General features: G+C 39.3%; 1 protein-coding gene across 1 annotated transcript; it reads right to left on the bottom strand.

Annotated features, from left to right (window-relative positions):
• Nucleotides 1-670: 670 nt before the first annotated feature.
• Nucleotides 671-17,712, bottom strand: LOC112564473 (meiotic recombination protein REC8 homolog). Its single transcript, XM_025239316.1, has 18 exons — nucleotides 17,655-17,712; nucleotides 16,958-17,015; nucleotides 15,114-15,182; nucleotides 14,824-14,969; nucleotides 13,104-13,185; nucleotides 10,223-10,367; nucleotides 9,465-9,525; nucleotides 8,748-8,833; nucleotides 8,111-8,208; nucleotides 7,076-7,217; nucleotides 6,640-6,786; nucleotides 6,235-6,295; nucleotides 5,183-5,293; nucleotides 3,413-3,513; nucleotides 2,846-2,973; nucleotides 2,478-2,705; nucleotides 2,096-2,202; nucleotides 671-1,867 (listed from the first exon to the last, which is right to left on the bottom strand). The coding sequence occupies exons 2-18, from the start codon at nucleotides 17,008-17,010 to the stop codon at nucleotides 1,779-1,781; spliced, it is 1,854 nt and encodes a 617-aa protein (XP_025095101.1). The 5' UTR covers nucleotides 17,011-17,015; nucleotides 17,655-17,712; the 3' UTR covers nucleotides 671-1,778.
• Between the last annotated feature and the right edge of the window lie 7,767 nt (nucleotides 17,713-25,479).

Below are 25,479 nucleotides of genomic sequence, written 5' to 3'. Positions count from 1 at the left end.
TCATTACCTCAGTGGTCGACCCTGAGATAACACAGAAGCTGCAAGACTTGAGGGCATGAGGGAAAAAGAATATTTCAGAAAATGGCACAAAAACAAGTAAAGGGACATAACCAGCGCATACATTTACCCGAGTTTACACAGTTGTCTCCATTAGGAGAGCGGAGTTGAACAGCAGCGCGACTTGTAGTCGTAAACACGTCACAGCTTAGCGGCTATCCCAGATATATATACATCCATCTTTGTGGCAAGAATATGCAAGTTATTTCATTGTTTGAATTCATGGTGTTAGCTTTATAAGCACCACACTTTAGCCATTGCGTGTGTTTATTGGTTATTAGGGGGGGGGGGTATGTTAAAATCAGAAAACTTGCTATTACTCCGACAGCGAGATACAGTTTTTTTCTTAAATCTTTAAATCTGCAGTGTTTGTTCACTCTCTTTCACACACACACACACACACACGAACGCGCGCACGCACAGCCAATTTGGTGCTTAAAATATCGTGTTTTTCTTTATACTTTTGCTAAACGTCATCTTGGCCTAGCATCTTTTTAAGTTTAAAAAGAAATTCATTAGTTTTTGCCATCATTGAAACGCGTCATAAAGCATGAAGAAATAGCAAAGATATAACAAACACTAAAACATGACTTTGTGAGTCAAAAATGCTTTGTAAAATGTTTAATCCAAAACAAATTTAACGACTTTTGACAAGTTTTATCTGTCTCTTGACAACGTATACACATGATCGATAGCCATTGGAGTACCCGCATTGCTTTGTGACATCTACTGCTTTGAGGTCTATGGTTGCTTACCGGAAGTACTAGTAAATAAATGACGATTTAAGAAGCCGTTTAAATGCGAAAACGTTTAAATTTCTGTAAATTTAGTTTTTATATCGATTTGTTTTCGCTGGAAGTATTAAAATTGGCCCCATTTCTACGGACAGTACAGGTAACGAGTTGTGGCTTTCTTGGAAGTATTCAATATAATGAATACACGATAACAAACCTGCAAAAATACTGCAGAATCATAACAGTATTAAAAATCCTTTCATAACACAATTCAAAATTCATAAAATGTAACGGTTAAATATTGGTTGGTTGAAGATTTCCTGCTAACAGATGTGCATATACACAAGGGCACAAGAACATACGCATGCACACACTTACACACACACAAGTTCGCCCTACAAGTCGACATGAATAGATGGGATAAAAAGATGCTTATATAGGCACGGGTAAATACTTTCCTCCAGGTAAGAAAAACAGCTTACAAAAACCCTAAATGCGGATCTAACTTCACATAGTTTAATCTCCTGAATAACAGCCAAACACTTTCTTTCGCTTAAACTCTTTCAAAATGTGTTCTACTCTCCGTCACCAAATGTGATAGAAATATCTGACACTGATTGCTTTGCCTACTGTCTCAATCGCAGGTAGGTTCAAAGTTTTATATTATTTGATTACTATTAAAAATCATAGCAAAGCCTGCGAATAATTTATGGCAAATAACTTAGCCACGCGCACAATCCAGTAATCTTTAAAAAAGTGAAGAAATAATTAATGACAGTTTTCACAGTTCTGGATCTTTTCGACTCCATTTGTTCTTCAACTGTCTGAATTTTGCTATAATTTTACAACATTTAGTGGAAGAACTGAATAATTAATATAAAAAAATCTGCACAATTCAGGAACATGGAAAGAAAATTCAGAATAAACTCAGAGTTGTCCTGACAATCTAACAGGAGAGACGGCATTAAGGCAGAACATCGGACTCTCCTAAGGTAGGTTTTGTCGATGTGTGCTGATATAAATGGGCCCATAAGGCTCTGTTTGCCTGACATGCAGCTCCTCCATTTTGACGAGCTCTGAAATATAAGATTTGTTTGGTCTTTTTCTTGCGAATATGTACCATTATAAGCATGCATCTTATACAACAGCAATAAGGATGGGTAGATAGGGTGATGGGTCGAATTACTTGCGTATGATGTATTTGTTGTTTTAAAAAGGGAATAATAGAAAAGACTATGGAAGCCGTCTATTTTCTAACATTGTTAAGTTTACATTATAGTAAAATACATCCAGAAGAAACTAACCCAGTAATGCGTAGAAATGCTGCGCCACTTGTTTGCGCGTCATGGAAGTCGGGCACACGCTACGAAAGGTTGTCCACAGTTCCCTCTCTGACAGCTCGTGACAAATCCTGCCACGTGACAGACAGGATGCACTTTATGTGATCAGTCAGTAAGAGGTAAAGCAATATTTGTGTACCAAATTTTATTATTTCTTTTGCTTTTGCTGTTTCTTTTGTTTCCTTCGTTTTACTTTAGTTCTGTTTCGTTTAACTTTTAACATTTAGTTTTGCTTTATTTCATGCATATTTCTGAGCTGGTGGAATCAGATAAAAATGTAATATCAAGTGAGAAAGATTTATTTAAGAGTCAAAGTTTTTTCAGATGATGTAGCAAATCCGGGTACCTGAAAACTCTCTGCTTGACAGGTTCTTGAGCAGAAGCTATGTCAGACTCAACTGAAGTTTGAGCTGACGGTGGGCTGTGGAAACCCGGTTCCATTTCCTCGGGCAACACCTCCAGCTCCTCCATTTTACCCATTCTTGAGATCTGCTCTCCACTGGGTAGCCTTGCACTTGCACTTAGAGGAGATGTGTCTAGTCTGGGGCTCAAGCCTTCTAGACCGCGAGTCCTTCTGTCAGATATTTGAGGATACAGAAAGCAGGTATGTTTTAGAACGACTCATCTAAAGGAGGAAGGTAAGCCATCGCAGCTAATACCATAAGAGATAACAGCACAATACAAGCGATGAGATCTTTCACAAGAAACACTAACCTAGACATGCTGAGAGATTCCTCTTTGCTCTCGTCACGAACAGAACTGATTTCCATGGCTAGTTGTGTCATGCTGCGAGACAGTGAAATCTCGCGAGGAATCTCAATTGACGGCCTTTGAGCTCTGCGCTGCAGCGAGACAGAAACACCACGACCCCGAGGTCAGCATAAAGACAGAAATATTATAAGATAAAGTAAGTGAGACACTTAGACGGTCAAGAATACTGTCGTTTGAAACTGTGACAGAAAGAGCAGTGATGATCACTGTCATTTTTACTTGTGACAACAAGAACATTTGAGAACAGATGTGACGATGTGAAAATCAAGAACACTTTCGACTGGATTTATTTAGAGGTATAGCAAGGGAACTAGAAAGACTATTTTATAGGTGTGACTACAAGATTGTGCAAGAAATATTGTTGTTCGGAAGTATGACAACAAGAAAATCAAGGGTATTATTATAGCCCAACCCATTAAAAGTAGGTAATTTGTAACTGCGCGTGCCTACTGAACTAAATGGTCTATGTCTTGTACCTATTACATTTACGCATTCATTTATACGTTCTACCTCTTCCACTTCTGGGATCTGTAGAGCTAGTCCTCTGTCTTCTTCTGATAATACCTGTGAACCTTCCTCTGGCAGCTCTTCTGTCCTTGCTCTTCTGGCTACTGAAACACATCGATAAAAGTAAAAGTCTAGGTACAGTTTTCTTACCATGCTTCTCTGCCCAGTCAATTGCCTCGATTTCAGCCTTTGTGTATCTCTATTCTGAATAAAGAAAATTATGTTTAAATGTCAGCTAATTCAGTCTGTTCTCTGACAGGATGACAAGATGCAACAGTATTTGTATCCTCAAGGGAAATAACCCATAGCTTTGGAGTTGCGGGGGTTAATTTGATCCCGTGATTTATACATTCTAGGGTCTGGTTGATAGTCAACACTCTGAAAGGTATTTAGGAATAACATCTACAAAATACAGGACATATCTTCTCCCTAGGTGACGTTACCATCTTGGATCGCGAGGCTTCGTGGTTCTAGGAAAGGGTGAAGGAAGCCATTTACAACGCTGTTACAGTTCTTTCCCTTAATAAGGACCGAGGGTGACCAACTGCCGGCAGTCTACAACAGTCTTATTCAGTCACATGCCAGTCACATGTACTCTGAACACACCAGTCGCTTAGTTTTTAACTACTGTGAAGTCGTGTGACATTTCAAACTCTCCTGTGAATGCTACTTTTTATTTAAAGTTTAAAGGTTTGGCTTTTTTCCTTTACGACTCATTTAGGCGGGTTCAGTCGTTTTATCTGTTTCCCATGTTTCACTATTCTAAGCAAGACTAGAGGGTCACTTCAAAGTCTGTTTTAGTGTATGTTACAATCAGCCCAGCAAATGAACTTTGTCCATTTACCAGAGTGAATTGACTGATGTATTGTAATAATGAAACATTTATTTCCATTGCTTTTAATATATTTGTCATAGTTTCCAAGCAAGCAATTGTAGATCTTCACCTAGTTTCACTCTCCTCCCAGAGGGAATGCCGAATCAATCAATTTTATACAAGCCTATTAGCTTTTCATATGAGGTTGATAAGAAGTCATTCAATGTTTATGTATGGCAATCACCTTGAGATCATCTCAGTCGTGAAACACGCTACCCCATGATTTCACCTAAAGACTGCAAGGTTAATATCCAGAAGAAAATATTAACCTTGCAGAGCTGGTAAAAAAGTGTTTTGTGTATCTCTTCCGCAAGCTTAAGAGGAGACGACAAAATTCTCTATTTGTCTGGGCTCTCTTGGCGCCATGATGGCACAGGAAGAAAACTAAGCTGAGAAGTGGTGAAAGCAGAGGCCGACAAAAGGAACTTGTGTAAACCTGTGGACAACCCTGATGTCAATATAAGCACAGCTACAGAGATAGCCGGGAAGAGATCTTTGGCCTGCTGAGGACTGCACTCAACAAGAAATGACAGATGAAAAGTAAAAACGTATAAGACAAGAGAAGGGGATGGGGTAGGGCAGAGATGGAGAGAAATAAATAATGATAAAACGAAGAGAGTGCACATTCATAGGTTTATAGCTGTATTATCAGTGCATACATTTTATAACTAAAACTCAATTCACTAAACATATGCTCTCAAGATATGTTTTGGTGCATGTCCTAGAGGGGTGGTTATGGTGACACGAACATCAACATTTTAAAAACTTTTTTTCAGCTTTCACGCTTTAGAGACGTCAGCAATTCTTCTAGCCTTTCTTAGTTCAGGACACAAAATAAATGGGGTGCATATTAAAGATAATGGTTAATAGTTTGGACGAGGATTTAAGACATTTCTTACGCAATTCAGGTACGCTCCAGATGGGTCGATCTTTGTCTGATTCCGTTTCCGACATGCCTTCTCTGCAGTTTCGTTCCCATAAGTTTAGCAGTGTTTTCTCCTTCCACAAGGCTAATCAAAAAAAAAAAAAAAAAAGATGACATTGTGACCATTTCTGTGATAGACTTTCTCTCATTTTCTTCTTTAATTTATAAGTCTGCACTTTCTAAAACATAAAAAGTGGTGTACATTTTGTTGATGTTATAGGCCTAGAAATTTGACATTTAGGCCAGGGACAGAATAGTTCAAAATGAAAGTGATAGTATGATTTTAGCATTCGCGACAGGGGAGGTTTGATGGAGCTATTAGTTGCTATATTCTGAAATTAGAATTCGACAGCAATTGGAGAATTTTTATTCTTATTTTTCTTTTCATATTAGACCTCCCCGGAAAAAAATTTTGACGTTCAACCAGCAAAGAAATATTTGATTTGCATCTTGTAATATGAGAACGCACGCACGCACACACCCTACCTATTCCTGTCATCAGAACAACATAGGTCAAAGGATTTTTAATTACTGTGGAATGGAAACAATGTAACTCTATCCACTTCCATATCCGCTACTTATCCACCGTTGATTTCTTTAAATATGCACTGAAGCACACATTTTCCTTGCGCATTACGCCCAATAACAGTTCACACAATGCTAGTCAGTCTTCAACTTTCCACCTTTTTGTGTTTGTGTATTGGCTACTTCCCTACTCGTCTTCCTCTGTAGAAACACGATATCATCAGTTGTTCTTTTTTTTTTTTTTACTCGATTCCTTTTTGCGTTTTCTATACTTGTTTTTTATTAGCCATCAGTAGTGTTGTTTATCCTTCCGTCCTTCGTATGATGTCCATGTCTCGTTCGTGCTATAAGCGTTGAGCACACTCCTTGCTTGAGTATGCACTATATGAATTACGGGCTTATTATTATTATTGCCACACACACACGCACACCTGAGTTTTTCGTAAGTTCTGTGGTATTTTAGTGTCTTTATAGTCCTTTTCAAATTCCGTAGAGGCTTACCGTCAGAGCCTGGGCGCTTTAGAAGCTTGGTGGGATCGGATGGCATGGGCATAGGAAGGATCTAGGTGAAACACAACACTATCTTTTGACAAAGCCCAGAATACTGACATGTTTCTCTCTATTACACACCCATGCACATATGAGCTATATTATGGTATGACTGCTCCACAACCTTTTAGTTTCCGTTCATAGCTATCATTTTCATTTATAGCTAATCAAGACGATTTTTATACTTTAACTTTGACTTAGTAATAGAAAGGTCAAAATTTTGTATGAACATTCAGAATGATGAATTGTCTTAAAGTTCTGGTTAAAAATCCCATTTTCGTAGATACTTTCAAACCACGCGTCTTGTAATCACGTGTCATCTTTCTTTGTAAACCTGAGTTCAGACTGGCCACTCACAAACGCACGACATGTTGTGTGGCCTGTCTGCATGTTGTGTCGGAGCTGTTCTTTCGACATCTGCGTTTCTTTGTCGATTCTGAGGTACCTGTGACGACGTCGTCGACGACGGATCGCCTCCGCTGGTGGCAGCACCATACTCAGGTCCTGCGATCAGTGATCTAGCTTAAAGGTGTGATCTTTACGTGTTTGGTGTTCTCCTCTCACAAAGATTTAATAAAATAAATAAAATATCGGTAATCGTATATGCCAAAATACGTTTTTAAACGAACGAGTTGTCCCCGAACTGATCATGTTTACATTTAAGTTCACATTATCTATTTAATTAGAAAAAGTGTATTTACTTCATGGATTTTGTAGTTTATGTGCATCATATGATGCATCTTTAGCTAACCTGTCAGCTCTATCTAAGGAGACACTAAAAATAAATTGTAACCTCTTCTCTGAATAGCCTTTTGGGTAACACATAAGCAGATTCTTTGTCTGCGACATCCCGTCGTTTTCTGTGTTCCCTTGGCTGTCTTTCTTCACGGGGAGGGGAACTAGCTCGAGGCGTCCGTTCCATAGGATAGATTTTTCTAGAAGACAAAAATTCTGCAGTTAAAAATCTTTTGTGCTTACGCCACATCTCGAAGCTTAATGCATCTTCCAGAACTATGTTTACTGAAATCGATTTTTACAGCTTATCTATTGAACTGCTTTTTACATGCCAAGTTCTTCTTAAGACTAGCTTTCATTTTCAATGATCGTTGTGCTTTCCTTTCCATGGTTTTGTTGTGTTTTCTTATCTATTTTTGTTTCTGTTTTTAGATTTCTAAAATTAATGTACTAAGTTATTGTCAGTACTTGTAGAGAAGATGGCACAGCAGTACTAGTAAAGCAAACATCCGCTGTACTAATAAAGAACAGCCGTAGCTGTTATTCAAGGAATCGTAAACAAAGCTTGACTACTAAAAGTTAGTAATATCGTTTTCTTTTCTCTACTGTGGGAATACAGCTTGATAACTGATTTATGACAAATGTCATTATAGTTAATACCACTTACATATGTTATAGATTTCCGCCAAATGTTTCTAGATGCAGATCAATCATTGAAATGGCCAAATAGGTTCTTTTTATTTAATAAAATTTAATTGCGTCGGGACAGCATGACTGCAGGCACTTGTTTAGGTAAAGGGGAGGATACACAGGAAAATGGAGAAAGCGGCCTTGTAGCACTAGCCTCCCTTTAGCTAGCCAACATTAATTCACATACTGTACATCTTTCACACACCCGGTGTGCAATAATTAAATATTAAATAACCGTGTTAATTATCTATCAAAAAGTACTGCTCCTAAACGAGCTTATATTAATAATCTTATAGAAAATGCTGAATTCAATACGGGAATTTAAAAAGTATAACATCAGCTGTTATTAAGAAAGAATAAAATGTTCGTTGTTTGCACACACGTGTCTATGTCCTACACTTACTCAGGAGCCTCGGGACTCAGTTCTGCTTGCATATATTCCTCCGTCAGAGCTTGAAGTTCTAGACCTTCAAGAGGTGGAAGGTCTTTCTCTCCTGGAATCTTAGATGTAAGAGTGTATTACACGAGTTAGGAACATTGTAACTAAACCATTGTACTTCACTTTCGCTGTATATTTATTTGTCTCTAATTTGTTTACTTGTTGACATTTGTTAGTATGCCTAGACGTACAAGCAAACACACTGACTGACTCACTTCCCCACCCTGCTATTTCAAACTGCTACTGTTAATCTGCTAATTTTATGTTTGTTTGTTTGTTACCCTGCTGCTACGCATGAGCCTTTAATTATATTGTTAACTCACTAGCTATTTATATATTTATAAACCTTTACTGTGAAAAGCATGCACCTGGTGTATGCGATTTGAGGCAAATGAGTCGATCGCATGTCGCCAGTCTCCGATGTGAGATCAATGTGTGTACATGTATATGTGTGCGTGCCTGTGTGCGTGCGTGTGCATGATTGTAAGCAGGCACATTGCATCACAAACACAAAACCTCGTTGACCATGGACTGTTCTGTATCAAAATAAAGGATTTCCATTACCTTCACCTGCTATTCTATAGAGCAATGGTATGCATACCTCTGTTTCAAACAGGCCCCTTTGTTCTGAAACTTCCTTCATGGTGATCTCCTCCATACTAGAAACTGTATGGGGACTTCCAAATTCTGCCATCATCAACAGAAATTAAATGGCATTTGACCTCACTTCTAGAATGGAACTGCAGAATGTTACAGCAGTGTTTATACAGTTGGATATGTGTGTATGTATGGGTGTACATTTACAGTTTCATCACTACATGATTTACAATCCTTCACTGTGTATAAAATATCGCACTACAAGGTATAGTTTATTACATTAAAATCTGTCACGTTCTAATAAAATACATGAATTATAATGGCAAATTAAATATAATAACAGTTTCACCAGAGATAGGGGAACATTTCCGCTAATGGTAAAGTTGTAAGGAATGTTGTATAGTCAAGTAGTGCAGCTTGCTATATTTTCTTCTGTTTGGGTAAGAGTACACATCCCTTATTCTTTCATAGAAAATAGTAATATCAGTACATTTAAAGTAAATTGTGAATTAAAATAAATATGGAAAATAAAATAAAGCTAAAAGTAAATAAGTTAAAAATCTGTACTTGCACTTTTTCAAAAGCTTTCACAAAAATAAATCAATTAAAGTAAATAAACCAAAAGCAAAGAAAGCTAAACGCAGACATTAAAAAACTCACCATTAAAAAAAAAGAAATAATAAGTAAATAAAATAACAAATAAACGCAACTTTTATTGTACCTGGTCGAAACACTTGACCGGCTAAAGGAAGTGACATTGTTTGTTCTTGCTCTGGAATCTCCTACCGGTTTAGAGACAAAGATATCCTACTGTTGTAATTCGGATGGACAGCATGTTCTCGTAACATTACAGTTTTTCTCCAAATGATTAACATAGCCCAGGTGGTGTTCACAGTTTACAGCCTGATGTGCGGAGAAATGGAAATGGAAACAAAGAGATTTCTTTCTTCTTCGTTCTCATGTTTGACAGTTCATTTAACTTCATTCATTTGCAAAATTTTTCTTGTCGTGAAAGTGTACCTCTCAGTCTCTTTGTATCAGAAAAGAAGCCGAGTATTTAGAAAAGAAACACAGATAACTGGAATGCATAAAATATTCTGGCTTTCAATGGTCTTTTAAATTATTTAATCCAATCAACTTTCCCTTGCTGTATTTTCTGAGAATACTAACAAGTCTGTCGGTGCAACAACTTTGTGAGTTACTGACAGAGAATTATCTGGAAATCATGCAAGCGAAAAACACTAAAGAATTCGAACAGCCGCCGCCGTGAATGAAATAGGAGACATTTGATTTTAAGCTTGATAAAGGAAGAACTGAAACTTGTAAGCTGAGAATACGCGATGCAGGAAGTACTTATCACAATGTTATCTTCGCCCGCACACACCAAAGGGATATCTGCAGATCTTTATTTACCTTTCACCTCACTATTAGCATAACAGTCGGAGCAAATCAAGAGCGACCTTCATTTCACCCACCCACCTCTTCTCCTTCATCCACTCCCTGCACCTCCGGCAGTTGCACGTTCTCTACGTCAATATCTTTGAAGAGCCCAAAGTATGGATCGAAGCCACTCTGCTTTGGCCCCGCCATTTTCACTGGATCTGGCATCGTGATCTGGTCTGGTCTGCAACAGATAGTAATCACCTGGCATGCATTTAACCCTTTTGTATAAATGTAAATATAGGCCCACTCTTTTCTCTTACCTGATGACGATGATGATGATGATGATGATGATGAGGAGGAGGAGGAGGAGGAGGAGGAGGAGGATGAGGAGGAGGAGGATAATTGCAAAAATTTGTAAAGTGCATACTCACACTCCTAATGAGCAAGCTCTTCGCGCTTAAGAACAAGAACGAAACATGGACAGCATACGAGGGACAGGAAAACAAACAAATAACATGTGAATTATAAAAGAATCAACAACCGTACTAAACAAAGAATAAAATCAAATACAGAAAACACAAAAAGGAACCAAATAACAAGAACAAGAGCTGAGAGTAACATGATATTACAAAAGGAAGTGTGTGAAAAAGGACTAGCATTATGGGAAAGGTTGTTAGGACTAATTAAAACGATGATTTAAATAGCATCTTGAGTCTACAATTATTATGATTATTATGATTATTATGATTATGATGATGATGATGATGATGATGATTATGATTATGATTATTATTATTATTATTATTATTATTATTATTAATTATCACGTAACCTACCCGAATATTTCGGGGAATGTAAATATGTGCGAGCCTAATTTCCACTGAATGCCTGATACTCATAATAATTATGATGATTCTGACATCATGAGTACTTATTCTGTGTATTTTGGAACCAACATTAATTATATTTCATCAAGCTGGGATATATTCACCAATATATAGACAGTTACTGTAACGTAGCAGCCCTCAACTCTGTTTTCCCCTTCTCACACCAAATCTGCTCAACATCAATATTTCCATCAAAATTAAGCTGTGGATGGTCGAGGGCGCCCCCCAAATCCTTCAGTTTTAAGCTAGTAAGGTGTCCAAGATCTGCTTCATTGCTTCGTATGCACTTTCATCATACAGCAATGAAGCAGGTCCCTACATGGTGCCACAGGGTAATCTTTATTTCTCTAGGTGGCCTCCCTTGTTGTATCACATGCGTTGACTCTCGGGGTCTTGGGACATGCTACTTTGTCATGCCTCCAGTACATCAGAAAAGACTAGTCAATCGGGAATCGTTCATGTTCGTTCTTCCTCATTATCGCTTGAGATGCTACTAGTTTTGTCTCCAAATCTCTGTATTTTGGCATGCTCAAAAAAAGAAGCAGGTTATCTCAGGCGACTCGGACAGTGTAGGCACAGGCTTCACCCAGCAATGGTTCGTGACCTTTTTTCCAATAACTTCCTTGGATAGTACACAGATGCTAAGCGCCCAACAACGGATGTCAGTCCACCCCATGTCAGTGAGTCTTAACCCTCCTTTGTCTCCGGTTTGTTGGAGTGAGAAATGTGCCGCATGAAGAACAGAATGACACTTTAGGTTGCCGATAGAATTAAAGACTTCGTGTCACATTCAGACAGCAGCAGTTCCTTGCCGCTACTAGCTGTTGGTAGCACCGACTGTACGGCATCAATGGCTTGGTTTCTCCTGCATCCCCGAAATTCTATGAATACCAAACTCTTCACAAGCGTTAAATGAGACCTAACTGTAACATTAACTACCTGAGATCTACATGACTGGTTCTGGCCAGACACACCTAACTAGTGTGTCTATAAACTGCAAATGGTTTAGCTGTAGTATCATCTGAATCATATTTCTTATCATTCTTGATCATGATAGCTCACTGTCACCAGCAAACATCTACTCTGATCATCCACTCTCTAATCTCAGGCTGCTTTTGACCTAGTGACTGTGACACATATTTTCAGATATATGGAGGCTGTAGACTATTACTGACCTACGTCTGTAAGTACCAATGCTCACAACAAAAAGCCCCTCTGAGCTCTGTGAGCCGCAATATAGTCTCTTAAATGAAAATGTCCCACAATCCTCGTGGCCGCATATATCATTGCCGGCGTGTTTGAGTGTCATCAGTTGCAGTAGGTCTTCAACTGTATCGTGCATGTGAGTGGTGTCCGACATCATGGACAGGCAATTGAACATGCCTGCATGAAGCCACACAAAGAAGACCGGTTGAGAACTATCTGTAAACATTCAAGGTATGACATTCGGGATCTACCACCCGATGGATGAGTTGTGTTGTCGACATCGTTGTGCAGCCCATTAAACACTGGACTCTCCGGATTTGCACCTTTCTGACCCTGTCAAACGCCAACTGTCTTCACTCGCCATCTCTGTGACTACAGCTAAATATCAAACATCTCGATTGGAAACCTGAATTTTCTGGGTAGAAAAGGTTAGACGTTGAAAGCAATGGGCGACTTTATACGCAGCCATATTCGCATATTCGAAATCGTTCTGTAAACAATAAATTTTAAAGTAAACGAACAAATACATAACACAAAATCACAAACAGAAATAAGCATATGAACACGCACCTTGTTTTTAGGCAAAAACATATTGTGTGAAATTATTATTAAAATTTAGCTCAGTATTCAAGAGAGTATACTTTCAAGACGGGATTTCATGTGTGAGAGGACCCTCGAAGTGTTTCTTAGGCCTAATAATGTCTGAATAATGAGCATTACAGCAATATCATGAAGTTAGAATGGCACAGCGAGAAATATGTTAATATGGTAACACTACAAACTTTTAAACAAATTCCCATCTTAAAACAACACGATAAGTCATTTTGATGAGTAATAAGATGGTATATTTCAGTTTCTCTAGGAGTATATTTGACACCACTCACTTTGCTACTGACACAAGATCGTTGTCGGCTATGGCGCTGCTGAGTTCCAGTCGAATGCGCGTCCTGAAGGAAGTTGCGTCCACTGCAAAACATAAATAGCTTGAGATACTAAGCTGCTTCAAAAAGCAAGGGGCTTGATGGTTGAGAGAAGAAAAAGTTCCATAGTCCGGAAACTATTTTCTCTAGCTCTCCGAAAAAGAAGTAAATCGTCATCAAATACAACTCCACTTGCATGTACACAAAAACTCACACATTTGAACATTCAGACACACCTACATACAGTACATGCAAAAAGACGCACATACACATAAACACTGAAAAAATATGTGTAATTTTCAGTCCGAATAATCAAAGTGGACCTGGGCACTACAAAGAATAGATACTAGAAATAGAAGACTAAATTATCTTTGCGCCATTTTAACCCTACAGTCACAGTGTTTTGTGCACACGGGAATATTCACCTGAATTTCATCCCCTGACCGAATTCGACAATCATTGCCACTTGTTTTTCTTGTGATAACAGTTGTGAATATTTCATGGATCAATTGATTCGAACAATTGCTAAATTAATGCTCAGAGGCTTCCGCATGTTAACTAGTGGTGATCAGTTTTCAGAACTCCTCTGGGGTCTTAAGGACAGTGTGTAGGAAGGTAAACACCAAAGTGTGTCTGTAAACAGAACTCATCAATATAGGTAGAGAACTAGTAAAACACAGATCACAGCCGTGGAAGACCTTTTGTGAGGAAAGCTTAATATCATCTGTACATACAGGCAGTTAACTGGGTACACAGGGAAACTTGAATAACAGATTGTTTCAAGACATTTATGGTAAACCATTGCAAAAGTTCATTAAATCTTTTTACTAAGAAAATGTAATAGGCATCAGCTGAAATTTAAAAAGACTGTAGAAGCAATGGTGTATAGCTCAATTGTAAAGTTGTTAAATATTGATCATGCTACAATCGCTTTTTAAAAGGTTAGCTTGAAGCAAGAAACACTTCACAGATATTTTCTATGTTCCTCGATTGTAGATACACCTGCTAAGTCCGGCTGTCTCAGAAGTTAGAAGTGACTTTACTTTGCTTTTCAGTCCCCTCTCTAGTATCAAAAACCCCCGAAGTTTGTGACCGTAGCTTATACTGCTTCATTTATAGCGAGTCTACAAAAATGAGTGATTGTTCTACTTACAGAAAGTCTTATTTATTTGTATTAATTATTAGTTCTTGATAAAATAACTCCGTAATTATATTTTGTTGGGCCCTTTCATTCCACTTAACCCATTCTGCTTTATTGGAAGCTAAGTTTTTATGTGTAACCGTAGGAAAGAGTAAGATTATAAAATGTTTAGAGTAATTATTATGTAGCAAAATGCAGAGAATGTATTTTTATTCGCCCCATCTCTTGCGCCACCCACTCCCCTCAACCCGCCAAATGCAAACACACACAGAAAATGGCATGAAATAATTTCATCAAGATTATGTTATCATTGTCAAATAGGAATACCCTTTCTGAACCTATCCCTTTTTTTCTTTTCCTATAAAAAAATAAGCGTTTGATCAATAATGCCGATAGACTTATAGCAACAAAGAAACGAAAGACGGGACAAAAACAAAAGGAAAGAAAAAATGAAAAAAGGAGTGGAGAAATAAAAGAAGGGTTGCAAACTTTAGGGAAATAAAGTGGTTAAGCATATGTGACTTTGTGAAGGTTTGTTCTCACCAAGCAGGTACTCCTGTTGCTTCTTGTAGACGCACACTGTGCCAAACATCAGCTGCGCGGAAAGGTAGAGGGAAAAGGTCTGAGGCAACTCCCCTTCCCGCGGAACTCGCGGCACTTTGGTGGGAATTTTCTCCAGAATGTCTCTGCTGGGGACGTGAAAACATGTCTTAGAAGTCTGTAGTGTACATCAACATATCTAGTTTCCAAGCGAATGCTGTGTGAAGTTTGCCACACAGACAGTTTGATATATTCAAGTATTCTAATAAATCATGTAAAAACTATTGAGTTACCATGTCCGTATAATATTCACACTCATGATTTGTCGTCTGGGTAGTTTTCGAACTCCAGTTGCCTCCATCCTGAAAGAAGAGACTAAACTTTATCCCAACAACAAAAACAACAACAGCATTTATATAATTCATTTCCTGTGACAAAGGCGAGATCCATGTGCTTTACAAGATACATGAGCAGTTAGTATTGATGTCGTATCACAAAAAATGAGATCACAAGCAGGCAAACATACAAGCACACATGCACAGTGAATATTGCAAAGAACTTAAAGGAACCCAGAGATAGAAGGTGTAGAAAGTAACAGTAAGGGTAAACAGATTTCTGAAGGTATTTCCAGATGAGGTAAGTCCAGACTGGAATGCATGTAGCGCCTCGACTGTAGAGAGACAGAAGCATGGCATTCTAAATGCGGGACCAGAGAAAAGGAAGGAGCGACGTATCTCCAGTCTGATACGTAGGACAGTGAGAAAACTGGTGTGGGCAGAGAAAAGCTGACCTGCCAGGATGGTAGAGCAACACAAGCTAAAACAGACTGGATGGCGATCTGGAATTTGATGCGAGCCCGAACTGGCAGCCAGTGCGCAAGTAGTGAGCCATGATCAGCCTGCCGCTCGTGGAATACAATGCGAGCATGTGCCGAGCTCCCTGCAGCTTGTAGAACACTCGGTCGTGGAGATGAACCAACGTTGAGTTATGATAGTCGAGCCTAGACAATACCAAGGCCAGCATGCCTGGAAAAAGTAACAGAGAGGACACACACTTCAAGAAAAATGGATCTGCAGAGATAACATGATTCTCTACACACAATGATGTGTCAAAGATTACACAAGGTTCCTGACAGACTGGGAAAGAGTAGTGACTGATCCAGAGAAACTAAGTGATGGCGACGAAGGCAGGTGTTCGAAATAACTTTCTTTTCTTCCCGCGTTGATCTGTAAATTCCTCTTCATCATGAAGTGTTTGACATAATCGAGTTTGTTGAGTGCTGGCGAATAGTCTGTGGAATTGGCAAGCTGGGTCAGAAGTTGGGAGCTGAGTATTGTCAGCATACATGTGATACTGCAAGCCAGAGTGGCTAATCACAGGACCACGTGGCTGGACACAGGCAGTAAACATGAGAGGCCCAATGCTCTCTATATTGCACAGCAGTAGGTTTTGATAGGAAGCCGTGGACGCTTATAGACATATATAGATATATAGACAAATAGGAGTGAACCAGGCCGAAGGTGGTATGAAGCCTCTGTAAGACAATGTGATTGTCCAAAGTGTTAAAAGCAGCAGACAGATCAAGCACAGACAGGACTGAATGAGGCCATGCTCACATGAGACAATAAGTTGTTTGCCACCCGCACCAAAGCAGTCTCGGTCGAGTGGTGCTGACGATGGAATGGCTCAAGGAGACTACATAGAGAGTATATGGATCAATGTACCTCCCCAGGGGACCAATGTATGTTTGGCATCATGTGCTGTTGGGGAATGTGAATAGGGGGATGCTACCGTATCTAGTTCTCCATTTGTACTGTTTCTGAGTAGTGTGTGGATTCTTTCAATTGTATTATAATAAAATACTTGATGACTCCATCCTGCAAACATACCTCTGTCCTGTTAATAACTGAGGGTCGACTTTATAAGGAAGACAAAAGAATTCTCAGCTCTAGACATGGTAAAACTTTTACCCATACTCCAGGTTATAGGTTATTTAATTTTTTTTTTACTTCGTTCTTTTCTTTCGTTTTTAGGCACATGAAATGCTAAAAGCATTAGAACGCAAATACGATTCGAATGACAAGTTACCTGTTGACATATATGCAAGATGTGTTAATTAAAGACAATGTTTACATACCATATGATGCCAAACCTCCCACGTCGACACAGTATGGTCTGGCTGTAAAACATCTTTCCTGAAAATAGAGACTAAAATGCTGACATTTTCTGACTGAGAACAAATTCATAATGGAGTTCTGCTTTAAATTAATCATGTTGTCAGATTAGAATAAGAGAAAAGTGAACACACACACACACACACACACACACACACACACACACACACACACACACACACACACACACACACACACACACACACACACACACACACACACACACACACACACACACGTATTCACTACTAATTTTAAAATGTAAACTATCAGCAGAGATGGTCATGAACTATACGCTTCTAGTAAAGGTTTCCTTTTACAGTATTATCAGTGATGTCGCGAAGAAAACTAATTGAAATAAAATAAAAATTAACAGGTGATAGCTGAACAAAAGCCCATGTTTGGGGATTGAGTTGCAGTATGTGGTAGCTGTGTGTGTGTGTGGTGGTAGTGAGACAGTGACCGTGGCCACCACAAACAGAGTGACTGTTGACATCATGCTGACAGTTTAACGGCTTCTCGCCCTGTCGTCTGCTCAAACTTTCTCTCAAAACCGCGACATGGCGTCAACAGCAAGATCAGTGAATCAAGCGCGTGCAGCGTGAATGTCGCCATTTACACAAACTTTAAACAAAGGATCAAAGTGCAATGCTTACGTGCCTATGACAACAGCGAAGGCAGACGATCCGCCGCTCAACTTTTCCCGCCGTGCAACTGCCGAGTGACGTCACTGCAGCCGACAGCTGACTCAGCGAAACTTGCAGCCGCCGACTTGACCTGGCGCGTTTTCGTCATGACACGCTGCTACCGTGTGCTCTACATTAGTAGTCGGTTGATTACAGTCATGAAGTTGTTCCTTGCAGCAGCTTGCTGTAACTCACATGACTACACATGTAACAGTGGATAGTAGACAGCTCAAAATGCAGGATAACACAGTAAAAAGTTAGTGTCTACAAGAAAAGTGTAGGCTAGCACAAAAGACATAATGAGACTAGTAATTCTGTTTCAGAAGACATCACAGAAAAGGGTTTCACGGTTCGTGCTGATGTCTGCTGAATGTAAACAATAACTAAAACTTAAATATACACACAACAGTTTTTGTCTACACATTTACATTAACTAGCGTTAAACTTTCACTGATGAAAACACACCTTGCTTTGACAGGAGTTATTTATAGCCACAGTACAGAAAAGTCATGATGGCGGTGTCGTCTTGAAGGAGACTGACAGTTACAGATATTGCTAATGATACAGCATTAAAACTTTAACTGCTATGAGACTATTTTCCTTCTTTTCCTACTTAAACCGTGTAACAGTCATTTATCTCGTACTCCGTTTCGAAACTTACCACATTAAAAAATGATAAACCTGTTGTTCAACCTTTACTCTATTAAACACAAATAAATAATTTACAATAAAATTTATACTTTGGTCATTCTGTTTCATTGTGTTTGTCATAATCTTTGAGCGTGGTACTGCTTGTAGCATCTGGACAATATTTCTGTTGGATATTGTTTGCCTTGTGTATGTGTGTTTGTGTGTGTGTGTGTGTGTTTGAGTGCATGTGTGTGGTGTGTGTGTGTGTGTGTGTGTGTGTGTGTGTGTGTTTGAGTGCGTGTGTGTGTGTGTGTGTGTTTGTGTGTGTTTGTGTGTGTGTTTGTATGTGTGTGTTTGAGTGCGTGTGTGTGGTGTGTGTGTGTTTGCGTGTGTTTGTGTGTGTGTGTGTGTGTGTTTGTGTGTGGGTGCGTGTGTGTTTGTGTGTGTGTTTTTGTGTTTGTGAGAGAGAGAGATGCAAGTGTCAGATTATGTGCATCAATATCATGCTACAACATTCTGACTAAACTCAAACTTTCCCACCATCCTTGCCTTATTCCTTCCGAACGCGCAGTTATCCATCTGTCTACTCGTCAGTCTGCCAAATGCAAAACCTTTTGTCATGTTGCCAGTGAGGCTTGAGTGACAGGTTAAAGTCAGGTGCTCCGTCAAACCTGTAACTATGGCAGTCATGTCAGTGTCACAGCCCGCTGTCCGTGTCACCACAAACGTACACGTGTGTCATCTTTGTTTGCGCCATTAACTTTCTCACGTCTGAGTTCAATCTCTATATCATTTTTTTTAGATGAATGAAAATGTTGCTTGATCAATCAGTCTGTTAGTGTAACTACCTGTCTGGGTGATGTAACCTCGATAATTGTCGTTGGCGTTAACAAACACACCAATACAGAATCACACACACACACACAAACACACACACACACACACAAACAAACACAGACACACACACACACACACACACACACACACACACAAAAACAAACACAGACACACACACACACACACACACACACACACACACACACACACACACACACACACACACACACACACACACAAAAAACAAACACAGACACACACACACACACACACACACACACACACACACACACACACACACACACACACAATCAAAGCAGAAGAAAGCATGCAGCAAGGTATGACAAGAAGAGTAACTGAAAGTTCAACAAAAACTTGCATTGCTAGCCAAAAGTATGCGTGTCTAAGACATAATAAATGCCACAACTGATGATATACAAATGAAGCCTCAAAATGTGTCTACTGAATAGACAAGAAGCTCTTCCTACCATTAAGCATGTTTAAAGTTTTGTCTTTGTTCGCAAATCTTCTGTACAATTTGTTTGAATTCCCCTCTAGAATATGGATAGTATTTTCTTCTGTTCCCTTTTTCCCACCTGGGATGTTGTAAAGATCCCTAAAAGATTTTTTACCTAGTCACTCAATGGAAGGACAGGTAAGGAAAAATGTGGTCTCTTTTCAACTAAGATCCTTTTCCGTCCACTTCAAACAGTAGTCAAGGAGAAAAAGACTCAAAATAGCTTGTCTCCAAATTGTCTAGCCATGCAACCACTCCACCCAGAAAAGAAAATTAAGAAGAGATATCTTCTAACACCAAAGGTTTTACGAGGGTTAAATAAATTATAATATTTTTCATGAGGACGAAAAGTAGTTGCATTGTCTTAATGAAGAAAATAGCATTAATGTCTTCCCTTTGTGGTACATACTATTTTAGCTTAGTAAGAATGTAGGAGAAAAATATATGAGTAAATAACATATTATTTTAGTAATATTGCTTTTAACTTTGTCTTGATATCAGGTTGAAATCAGTACAGTTTAACTTCGTAAGGAAACATATTTTCTTATATTTCACGTAGATTTGCTGCAATGATTGCAATTGTTATTATTGATAATAGCTTTCTGGAGTGACTAAAGACATAAATAAACGTGTCAATAAATTCTCAAAAAAGATGCGACAGACAAAGACACATCCACCGCCGATCGTGCTTTCTTAAGCTTACTGAGGTCACGATGCTGGTCGTGAAAGTCGCTATTCCATAATGCAACAAATACTTTTGGCTGTTCCGTTGTCTTTTGCTGTTTCTGCTAATTAATGTTAGATATTTTGAGACATTACGTGATTAAAAAGAAACTAAATGACAACTTGCATAGGATGTTTGCTGCTTGCTTTTCTGAAGACACACTGTTTATGCAGATAATGACCCGACCCCATCAATTTTCGGTTCACGTCTGAAAAGGAACTCTCCTCAGCAGGAGTCTCAGACTGCTCTTCCTCCATTGCAAGCATTAATCTAATGAGGATAAATGTCCTTGCGACAGACACAAGCCGAAGAGATAGAAAAATAAGTAGCTGTGCCTACTACGGCCGTCGGTAAGACAAGGCTGTTCCTTTCTGAAATTTCCGATTGATCGGTGATTAATACTGTGCTCGAATGGTCTCGACTCAATCAACTTTTCCTGTCGTCTTCCGAGGAGAGCGAGGTCGTGCTCAATTGTCTTTTCAGCTCAGGTCCATTACGATGTCTCCAGCTGAACGTGAGATGCTCTTGTTTGCCAAGAGCTTGGAATTCTGGGTGCTTGGGAGTCCGCCAAACAGTCTGGGTGAGCTTGTCTGCCATCACGTGGACGGTTCATGTTCTCCCCCGCTAAGCTGGCAAGCCTAAAAGGCTAGCAACAAGGTGTAATTTTAGATAAATCACTGCCATAAAGCAAACAAATGTATTTCATGACCATTCAATGGCTGTTTTACTTCATCAACATCGGAGTGGCACCAAACACAAATATTTGGGTCTGTAAAAGCGTCTCGCGGCGCAAGGATATACTCACTTGTTGTAGCGGTGACCTGGACACCCAGACCCAAGATGTTCACAAGCTAATTTCTTACCTGTGTCTGTGGTTAGCATGTGTCGTAGACAATGTCACGATGTCTGAAGCACACACATCGTGCACTGCGACATTATGGTCTTCGTCATACTCACACACCACACAGACCAGACTAGTTCAAGCAGAGCACACGGAACACATATGACACATATCAGACAGAAATGGAGACGGACCAAACATACAAACCATACAAACCATACAAACCCTACAAACCACATGAGACAGAAGGGACAGACACAAGGGAGACCAGTTAAGACCAGACTAGACCTGACAGACAGACAGACACACTGAGATACTCGCCACCCATAAAGTCAAGCGCTCATCACAGCACTCCGGCTTTTACAGCCTGTAATAGATAAAAGTAGCCTGTGAAAGCGGCATCGGACTCCAGCCCGGCCTCACACGCTGTCTGACCTGGCCCGGACCCGTCACATTATCAAATATTCTCGTTGACCTCATTAGCGCAAGTGTCACGTGTTACTGCCTCTCGTTGGCGAAGTCCGTGCTAATCAGAGCCTCGCTGTCGTTTCACGGTGGGCAGCCTCCAAAGACGGTCTGACGGGTCGTCCTCTTCTTGCTGGTCATCCGAGGCTGAAAGGGCTAGATGAAATCCCAAGGCCTTCTGGTCCCGGCATTCAAGTCGCCAGTGATGTGCCGGAGCAGTCAAAATCGTCAGCTTTGCCCGCCTCCTCCGCACTTTATGTGGGGGCAGTGTAGCAGAATGGGCACAGGAGAGGCATCGGACTGAGTGCGGCAGTTATTGCTCTCAATAATGAAACACATCAAGAAAAATAAAATTAACGAGGATGATTAACAGTGTGAAATGCACCCAAGAATGACATAAGCTCTCCTAGGCTTGCTTAGATTGTGTCTACCCGTCAATCCCTGCGTCCTTACTTACTCACAGATATATATATATAAACACGCAGGCATACGAACATGCCTACAGGTCTGTCTACATACATGCTTGCCTACACACACACACACAAACATATTTAGCTACAAGCTTCTCGTACAAGCTCAGCAGCGATGACTATACTGTCAAGCATGCTCAGTATGGCCATCACTGCTTGTCTTACACATATCACTGTATTCCTTGCTTTGAGTTTTTACAGCTGTCTGTACACTTGTCTCAATAATCTTTCAGGAATCGTGTTTACAGGCCTAACCAGTTATACAGCACACAGACACGATAATAGTGTTAATTAAATTAATTGTCAGAGGCAGACACATGAAGACCTGTTTCACGAATGAAATGTCAGCTCACCTGATGCACACAAGCAAACCTATTGTGTCGCATGCTCTTTAAAGATGCCTAATGTTAAAGCTTAATTTTGCAGTTTTGGATGTTTTGTTTATGAAAATAAATGTGTCAAGAATCAATCTGAAAAAAAAAGTTTGATATAGTTCTATATGCCTTTTCTAATACTTTATCATGTGTTTATGTATGACTAACATATGCTAGCTCAGACATGCAGTCATTTTATTTTTCCTTGTTTTTCTTGTATGTCTGTGTGCTTTATTTTGTGCAAATTTTTTTCAATTTATGGGTGTTACATTTTTCTTTTATGAAAAGTACTCATGAAGAGTTCATGGGTGCTATATTTATAATTAGAATCCTATATGACCTAAAGTTATTTACGTTTTGCAATTTATTTTGGTGCAAGAGCAACAATTTCAAATTTAATATTTCACAGAAACACAGGAGGACAATGCACGTATTTACTACAACAAATTAGCAGTATGAGAGCACACAGCATTTTAGCTGATTTTAATATTTCAAATCTTATGCAGAATGTGATTTCTCCTATAGAATAACATGTAAAAGTCAGGGTAGAATTTAGCATTATCTCTATATCTGTGCATTGTAACTTTGTCGTCCTTGTCTCCGACATTTGTCTTCTCTAGACATCTTGATTGACAAAACCTGACTCAAGAGTTTGGTAGGGTTGTACCTTGCTGTTTTCGCACTTTTCAATCAAAAATATTCTTGTTGCGATGATTTTAAGTTTAACGAAAAGTACTTGTGTCAGCCTGCACATTTCTGTTTCAAAAACTTCAGCATGATTTTATAAAAATAAGCCCTTCAAGTTTTGTAACTGAAAAAAAAAAATTAAGGACTTAAATGTTTGAACCCTGCTGTCTGTATCCCAATATGAGAAAACTGACAGGAAGCTCTTCATCAGTCGAAAACATCGTTTTCTTCTATCTTCGGTGCTGAACATGTAACTGTTGTTGTTTTTTTCCAATATTTTCCCTCTTTTATGAAGTCTAGAGATCCCTGTCAGTCACTTTGTCTGCTGGCTATTACATTTTATTGCAACTTTTAATTCTATGGCATCAGCAATTAATCTGCTGTACACCAAGGTCTACACTCAGATAGAACTTAATGGCTAATGTGATTGGCACACCGCGCCATGATTGACCGGTGAACTTTGCCCTGTACAGACGAGATACATCCCTGATTGCTCACACATGCTAATGTGTCGGGATATTCCTTCACACAAATTGAGATAGTTTAAGTGGCAAGCAAATCTAGAATACACAACCACTCGCTCGCACATACATATACAAATAGTCACATACACTCACACACCCATATCGATATAGAATATAACCTAAGCACTTACATCTATGTTTATATAGAAATATTATCAACACGCATTCCCATTTTCTTCCCTTTATTTATTCTGAAAAAGAAACAGAAAGAATCCTAATCTATTCTGAAGGATGGATCGTTTGATAAGCAGGCAGATAGAAGTATCAAGGAAGCTTAAAACTGTCCTGATTCAAGCACTCTGAGCACAACATTATTAAGCCATTCCTTTCATGATTCCACTCCACTGATTGTCTCCCTTGGCTGCTCCTCCTGAAGTCAGCATGCGAGGGGGCCAGCCTACATAAATCTCACTGTTGTGGCTGGGAGCACCTTAGACAGACTTGTTACACTAATGACACCAAAGGCCACAGGAGTCATCAGGTCTGAAGACAAAAACACAAAGTTTGATGTTTTGTGACAGACTCCAATAGTCCTAGACCCCCGGGGTCCACCGTCCTTCCAACACAAACCATGATGGCGCCGGGGACAAGGAAGAACATTCAAAGAAGCAGCAAAACGGACGAGGCTTTCACATGTGACTCAGACCCGGTTAACCACTCTAAGTTCATTGGGGTCAGGTGACTTTTGCCTCATTTGCCTAAATACCATTAGAAAAGATGCAATTCAGAGAAAAGTCAAAAAAAAATTTTGGCATATGCAAAATTGCTTATATTTATTAGGTAAAAAGTTACAAAAATAGACAGGAACATTGTTGCTAGATAGCCTTGCTGACTTGCATATAATTAATATTAATTATTTGGCTGATAGTTAATTTAAATCTTATTAAATGAGATCATTGAAATCTTATTATTAGGGGCAGAACTCTTGAGAGAACCAAAAGAAAATGCTATTACAGAAGATTCAGTTTAAAGGTGATAGAAAAAAAGCATCCTGTGAAAAAAAAAATTCGGTTAACAGATGGTGTGCGGCGCATGGGACAGAAAAGTGATTGAAATGACTTGGCTAACTTTAAGGAGCCATAAGCACTGGATTCATTCTCTGGAGGGAAAATTAGCAAAGGGAAGAGACCGAATGAGAAACGCAACAGATCGGATTTTTGCCCCTCACTCCAGCAGGGAATCAAAGGAAAAAGACACATGCCCTTTGAGGCAATCGGCCTTCTTCGAGGGTTGATGATGAAATTAGGGCGACGAGCGCACCACACACAAGTGATGGAGAAGCTCAAATTCAAAAAGACCAATGGGGAACTTGCGCATTGAGAGAGCAGACGACAAAACTGCATTTCGTAAATCCCAGAGGGAGCAGCAGGAGAACCTGTCTGGGCGACTCGGCAAAGCTCATGGCAATTACATGCAAGCGTATTGAAGAACATTGTTTGTGACAACAATTTCTATCTGCAGCACTTAAGGTTGCTTCAATGCACTGAGGATCAATTTTTTGAACTATTACACTGGCAAAAAAGTAATTCATTTTCAAAAATGCATGAAACAATGTAGGTTCCAAATCATAAAGTTATAATCTCACTTTTGAAATTGCATACAGTGTATAAGAGAAAATATTTGCCTTTGGTCTTCAAGCTTTAATGGTATATTTTTAGAACGGGAGGCGAAGGACTAAAGTGTGACACATGAATACAGAAATCTCCATGTGTTCAATATAATATCTGAAC

Source organism: Pomacea canaliculata, linkage group LG5, assembly GCF_003073045.1.
Source record: "Pomacea canaliculata isolate SZHN2017 linkage group LG5, ASM307304v1, whole genome shotgun sequence".
Taxonomy (NCBI): Eukaryota; Metazoa; Mollusca; class Gastropoda; order Architaenioglossa; family Ampullariidae; genus Pomacea; species Pomacea canaliculata.
Note: the sequence above shows the minus strand (reverse complement) of the source record. Positions and strands in the feature narration are given on the sequence as shown.

Bases quoted from the DNA above. Each gene is read 5' to 3' on its own strand.
- LOC112564473 (XM_025239316.1), bottom strand. From the start codon at position 17,010: ATGTTTTACAGCCAGACCATACTGTGTCGACGTGGGAGGTTTGGCATC. The intron at 5,294-6,234 runs GTAAGCCTCTAC...TTTTTTGATTAG, and splicing joins AAAGCGCCCAGGCTCTGACG to CCTTGTGGAAGGAGAAAACA. The intron at 3,514-5,182 runs GTAAGAAATGTC...GATGTGTTTCAG, and splicing joins CTGGAGCGTACCTGAATTGC to TAGCCAGAAGAGCAAGGACA.